The 6,887-nt window shown below is 40.0% G+C and overlaps 1 protein-coding gene across 1 annotated transcript; it reads right to left on the bottom strand.

Annotated features, from left to right (window-relative positions):
• Window positions 1-630: 630 nt before the first annotated feature.
• Window positions 631-4,140, bottom strand: LOC137717780 (putative disease resistance protein At4g33300). The gene is made up of 5 exons (XM_068457266.2): window positions 3,290-4,140; window positions 2,572-2,966; window positions 2,010-2,365; window positions 1,715-1,920; window positions 631-1,614 (listed from the first exon to the last, which is right to left on the bottom strand). The coding sequence occupies exons 1-5, from the start codon at window positions 3,993-3,995 to the stop codon at window positions 803-805; spliced, it is 2,475 nt and encodes an 824-aa protein (XP_068313367.2). The 5' UTR covers window positions 3,996-4,140; the 3' UTR covers window positions 631-802.
• Between the last annotated feature and the right edge of the window lie 2,747 nt (window positions 4,141-6,887).

Here is a 6,887-nt window from a genome sequence, read left to right as displayed (position 1 = left end):
CGACTGTTTTGGACTTGTCGTACAAATTCACTCAAACCAAAGAGTTTACATATTTAACAACGATTGGACCAGTAAAATGACATTTTTGTTGCTTGGTACAATAAAAAAAATAGTTAAATAATTTTTATATTATGTAAATTTTAACAACAATGATTTAAAAAATGAACGGCTGTGATTAAGTTAATCCACAAGCTTAAATTAATCTATTATTTTTCATTTTGGGAAGTGTGCTAACGTCGTATTAGGGGGAGGGGATAAGGGTAGACTAATGAAAACACTGATGTAAGCTCAATAAAATTGGACCCAGCTGAAGTCAATCAGACGTTACAAATATTTCAAAAATGCTTGTCCTAACGTTACAAATATCATCAGCTGATTGTCCTTAAAACAAAGCACCTGCAACGACTTGTGAAGTCTTCAAAGAAAACAGACCCACAGAAACACCACATGTAGAATTATCCTCTACTTTTATCCTATTATTTGAATTGACATTTTTATGTTCAAAGTTTAAGGACTAAGAAATCCGAGCGGTTGAAAAGAGATTCGGACTCTTAGTTTATGTTAGGTGGACTAGTATGATGGATTAATGGAGACCGTATGGTTTAAAATGAGTGGTTCGGACTCCGGAGCTTCAGACACAAAGATCCAAAGAGGATCTCAATTCCTATTATTTAACTTCATACAAACAAATTATTTACAAGAGGATCTCAATTCCTATTATTTAACTTCATACAAACAAATTATTTACAATTTTCATCAAAGTTTATACAAATTAACATTGACCAATGGTACAACAATTTGCTCATTCATCGAGCCAGTCCAGATCGAAATGTTTCTCCACCACCTGAACATGCAGCTCCGGCAATGCCTTCTCTACATCTCTCCATATCCAAGAAATATCCTCGTCGCACACTACACGGCGCAGAGACTGTAACGTTGCAGCGGATTTCGGCAGATTGCTAATTTGTGAACATTCCCTCATGTCAATCTTTTTCAAACTTGCTAGCTTACCAATGTCCATGGGTAGGCATCTCAAATTTACACATTGGGAAATGTCAATGTACTTCAAGCGAAGTAGCTCGCAAATGCTGGCCGGAAGCGTCTGCAGTGCCGGACACGCGTATAGCCTTAGGATCTGTAGAGATTGCAGCCTTCCCAAATCAGCTGGGAGCTGGTATAGGCTGTGGCAGTTGGTTACGCTCAAGTTCTCGAGCGAAGGCATTGCGCAAATGCACGGAGGCAGCTGGAATAAGTCATCGCAATGATCGATGGTGAGCTCTGTGAGCCGAGGAAAGGCCGATTGATCAAGGCTATTACTGATCTTGCATAGGATTATATAGATTTTCCTCAGATTTTTCAGGGGGATGGTAGATAATCGAGGGACAAATACTTTTTCGAGCCAGAGGCTTCTCAAGTTGGTTAAGTTTGAGAAGACTGAAAAGCCATTTAGGATGCAATTTGACGTACTGTAATTCATGATTATCAATGCCCTCAAATTTGGCATGTTTTCAATGAAAGGAGGAAGAAGGTACTCGTCTTTCGATGAAAAATTCAAAATCAGCACTTCACATTTGGGAAACTCCATCTGGAACCAGTCCATCTCTTTCATTTCACCTGCATTATCAAGGGATGAATCGGTTTAAATCAGCACCAAAGAGTAAACATAACAAATAACCTCATAATCAATAATGCAATTACTGAGGCACGTTAATACCGGTATGAACTGATACAATCTTCGCGTGAAATGGCTGATCTGAATCCCTCTCCCATTCTCTTGGAAGTTCAGTCTCTCTTCTTGGCATAAGCAATCGACTGCGTTCGTTCACACTGCCATCATTGCTCAAATGAAGAGCAAGGTCCCTCAGCACATCATGTTGTGTAACAGATATGTCATAGCAACTGCTATATATGTCTCTATCTCTGCAACATTAATATAATCAAAGGGTTCAAAACAGAAACTAATCACACTCAAGTAAAAGAAATCAAGTACCAAACTTTAAGCATCGTACCGTGCATCTTTCACTAGGGTGAGGAGATTTTTGTTCGAAAGCTCGACAAGAATAGCAAACGCTTCTTCTTCCTCGATGCCATGTATTTCAACCCACATATTGGTAAGGACATCAAGAGGGATCTTCTTGTCTTCTGGAAAGGCACCCAAATCCAAGAAACATGATTTAACTTTTTTGGATAAGCAGTCGAGACTTGTTGCCATCCGTTGAAGTAGATTGTTCTCATGGGACTCACAAAAAGCTTCCCCTTTCGACAACTTGCTCCTTGCATTTGCCCAACACAATTCAGGCTGGTCCTTCAGTGAAGCTCCAATCACTTTGAGAGCCAAAGGAAGCCGCTTACACTCGTTAACAATCTAAAGTTCAAGAAAACAATCAGTTACCGATGTAAAGAAACACAAAACAACCCATCGATTAGCAGAAAATGGAGATTGGAGACTTAGAACTTAGAAAGTGATTATGCATTATAGAAGCACTTTCTAGAGGTTTTCAAAGAAGCAATTGTATTCTAGCAAAAGCGCTTATGAGCGGAAAGAATTGCAAACGGGCACTAAGATAGTACCTGCTTGACCAAATTTTTATCAGCAGCAGGAGGAATGAACTTTTGGCCAAAAGCAGAGTGACAAAACAGAGCGAGTGCATCTTCTTCCCTCAACAACTCAACATCATAAGTGGCATCGAGAATGGTTGGGAATTTGAAACGTGAGACCACAAGAAACTTGCAGCCCGGGATCTTAAAGAGCAGCGGCTCAAGCACTGCCAGTGACCACACATCATCCAAAACCACCAGAGTTTTCGTTGTGGTTATCCATTCATATTGCAAGTTCCATTGGGGAAGCACAGAATTGGGACTGAGAATTTGGCTCCCCATGATGAACTGCACAATCTTGGCCTTCAACTGGTTCACATCTGGAGACTGTGATACTGTGAGGAACAGAATTCTCTCACTGAAATAAGCTGCATTCGAACAGCCATGAACACAAAACAGAGTCAGTGTTTGATTCTAAAGAACTCAAATTCTAGAGAACCCATTAAAGAAAATTCAAGTTCTATAAAACCCATTAAAGAACATTCTCAAAAGAAGCAAAACAAAGCAGAGTTCTGAAAATTCATCTAAAAACGCTTTTGACAACAATTGGCGACAAAGCGATTATATCATCTGAAAAGCACTTAAATTTTCAATACAAATTTCAACTTGTTTGTCATAAAATAAAAGCACTTCTAGCAAAATCGATTATGATCACAAGTACGCAATCCGAAAAAGGCACTCAGTTACTTACATCTAACTTGATCATCCTTGAAAAGTTCTCTAGCGAGAGTGGTTTTTCCAGAGCCACCAATCCCACAAATTCCAACGACCCTCAAATCCTCCCTCCCAAAAATCATTCCCTTCACCGTCTTCATCCCCACCCCCAATCCCAACACCACCGAACTGCTCACCTCCCACTTCATCTGCCCTTCCTCCTCCACCCTCCTCACAGCTTCCTCCATCCACCCGCTACCGACACCCCCGCCCCCGCAAGTCCCAATCTTTAAGGTCCCAAGCCGCTGTTCCAGCATCCGGTTCGACCAATCAAGCCGGTCGAACCGCTGATCCATCCCCGCCCTAATGTGGTGGACGTCGGCCAAGATATGGACCTGTAATGGGCCCTGAAGAAATCTGGACACTGTCTTCTCCAAATCCTGCATCTTTTTCGCCAATCGGACGTGCCTGTAAAAGTTCCAGCGCGGTGTCGCGAGGATTTTTTGGACCAGTTCGAGGCCTTTCTGGAGAACTTCAGACATGCGGTCGAGCTGGAATTGCCGTTCGGCCGGTAGCTCGACGCCGGAGTACTTGATTTCTTGGATTATGGGGAGGAGCTGCTCGACTGAGGTTTTGAGTTCCTCGGCGGTTCCTCTGCTGTTGCATGGCTTGCGGGAGAGGGCGATTAAATTTTTCAGGAGCTCCACCGTGATCTCGCCGACGAAGAAGTCCGTCACTGCCATTGTTGGTGCTGGTGGGAGCTGTGCGACTACGGCAGGTGAAATGGTTTGTCTTGTTATGGATAGCGCGTTTCGACGATGCTTCTCAGTTATGCTCTCTGCTTTCTAAGACTTTCTTTTATATAATTTGTGACATGTTAATTGGTCTACTAACTTTTTTTTTTTTTTCTTTTTCATTTTGAATACTATTCAACTAACTATTTAAAGATTGGTTTTTTTCGCCGTATGCCATCACTTTCATTTTACTTTTATTAAAACTAGCATTTGCAAGTGTATGAACAAAGTCTTTTAGAAAATGAGAAGGAAAGTGGGAGAGAGGGAACGTGGAGGGAGTGAGAGATTTTTGTTTTTGGATTTTTATTTTTATTTTAATATTTAAGGTATTTTAACATCACATGTAGCTGAGTCTTCAATAAAAAACAGTAAAATTTGGACCTGTGAAATTACATTATTGCTCATCATTTTTTTGTGTGATAGAAGACTAATTTGTTTTTTCACCCTCTTTTGGTTGACAAAAATGGTTTTATTAATTAGTAAAGATAAGTTAAATTCCTTAAATTTAATTATTTAATTATCAATAATTATCTCTTCAATGATAAAATTTATTATAAAAAATTAAATTTCTTCCTAATTATCTATTTGATTTTTCTTTCTTTTTTTAAGGAAAACTAATGAAAATAACTTGAAAATTTTGAGTTTTAACGATAACGAAAAAATAAAGGGTAAAATGAATAGTACTAGGATTGATTTTTTTAGTGTAAAAATGTGATTTTTCCTTAAAGTGAACAATGTCACATCCCGGCCCAGGCCTCTACCACATCCCTAACTCAACTCCACCGTAGCACAATATTGTCCACTTTGGGCCCCGACCACGCCCCTTACGGTTTTGTGTTTGGGAACTCACACGAGAACTTCCCAATGGGTCACCCATCTTGGGATTGCTCTTGCGCGAACTCACTTAACTTCGGAGTTCCTATAAAACTCGAAGCCAGTGAGCTCCCAAAAGGCATCGTGCTAGGTAGAGATAACAATATATATGTAAGACTTATAGGATCCGCTCCTCTGAGCAATGTGGGATGTTACAATCCACCCCCCATTTGGGGCCCGATGTCCTCGTCGACACACTTTCGGCCAAGGATTGGATCTGATACCAAATTATCACATCTGGGCCTAGGCCCCCAACACATCCCGGGCTCGACTCCACCGTAGCACGATATTGTCCGCTTTAGACCCCGACCACGCCCTCACGGTTTTGTTTCCAGGAACTCACACGAGAACTTCCCAGTGGGTCACCCATCTTGGGATTGCTATCGCACAAACTCACTTAACTTTGAAGTTCCTATGGAACCTGAAGCTAGTGAGCTCCTAAAAGGCCTCGTGCTAGGTAGAAATAGGAATATGTAAGATCCCACATCACCCAAGGGTGAGGATCCTGTAAGCCTTATATGTATATTCCCACCTCTACCTACCACGAGACTTTTTGGGAGCTCACTCGCTTTGGGTTCCGTAGGAACTCCGAAGTTAAGCGAGTTCGCGCGAGAGCAATTCCAGGATGGATGACCCACTAGGAAGTTCTTGTGTGAGTTCCTAAAAACAAAACTGTGAGGGCGTGGTAGGGGCCCAAAACGGACCATATCGTGCTATGGTGGAGTTGAGCCCGAGATTGCTCTCGCGTGAACTCACTTAACTTCGAAATTCCTACGGAACCCAAAGTCAGTGAGCTCCCAAAAAGTCTCGTGCTAGGTAGAGATGAGAATATACATATAAGGCTTACAGGATCCACTCCCCTGGGCGATGTGAGATGTTACAATTCACCCCCCTTAGGGGCCCGACGTCCTCATCGGCACGCTTCTAGCCAAGGATTGGATCTGATACTAAATTGTCACATCCCGATCCGGGCCCCCACCACATCCTGGGCTCGATTCCACCGTAACACAATATTGTCCACTTTGGGCCCCAACCACGCCCTCACGGTTTTATTTCTGGGAACTCACACGGGAACTTCCCACTAGGTCACCCATCTTGGGATTCCTTTCGCGCGAACTCGCTTAACTTCGGAGTTCCTATGGAACCCGAAGCTAGTGAACTCCCAAAAGGTCTCATGCTAGGTAGAGATGAGAGTATACATATAAGGCCTACAGGATCCACTCCCCTGAGCGATGTAGGATGTTACAAATAATATCAGGAGCTTTTTGTTAAAGTTCATTTTTTTCTTTTTTTTTTTGTTTGCTATTTCTTGTTCTTCTTCCTGCTTTAAACCCTATTTATAGATTTTAATTTTAATTTTGATAAGCAACCTATATCACATGTTAATTATATTTATCTACCTAGATGATAGATTCTTTTTTATAATCGACCTGTCACAGATTGGTGTGTCTTACTTCTAGGTGTATTATGTTTTTCTACCTTTTAGTTGAGTTTCATATCTCGCTTATAGGTATAATATACATTCATATATTTTTTTACTTGAGTTAGGGCATAATGTTTTGCAAATAGATTTATGTTAGTATATTAGTTTTTTTTTTTTTTGTTATAAGATATTAATTAGATTTTTTGGAGTTAGAAAATACATAATATTAGAAGATTTTAATTGATTTTTTAATACTTTTAGAAAATGTAAAATGAGTATGAAAGAAATAATAACATGTAAATAGATAACTTGACTCACTTCTAAAAATCATCTATGTTTTTGGACCTGGATCTAAAAGCCTCATGTAAAGAACAATAGTAAATAAGGAAAATTAATTTAAAAAGTTTCAAAACTTTTAATTTTAACCAAAAATCATCTACTAGTTTTTTTTTATGATAAGGACAAAAAAAAAAAAAAAAAAAAAAAAAAAAAAAAAAAAAAAAGACCTAAAAAAAGCGCGTGCAACTCAAACCCAGTTGTCAACT

Source organism: Pyrus communis, chromosome 8 (assembly GCF_041283825.1).
Source record: "Pyrus communis isolate YQ-2024b chromosome 8, ASM4128382v1, whole genome shotgun sequence".
Lineage (NCBI taxonomy): Eukaryota > Viridiplantae > Streptophyta > Magnoliopsida > Rosales > Rosaceae > Pyrus > Pyrus communis.
This window is presented reverse-complemented; position numbering and strand designations above follow the sequence as displayed.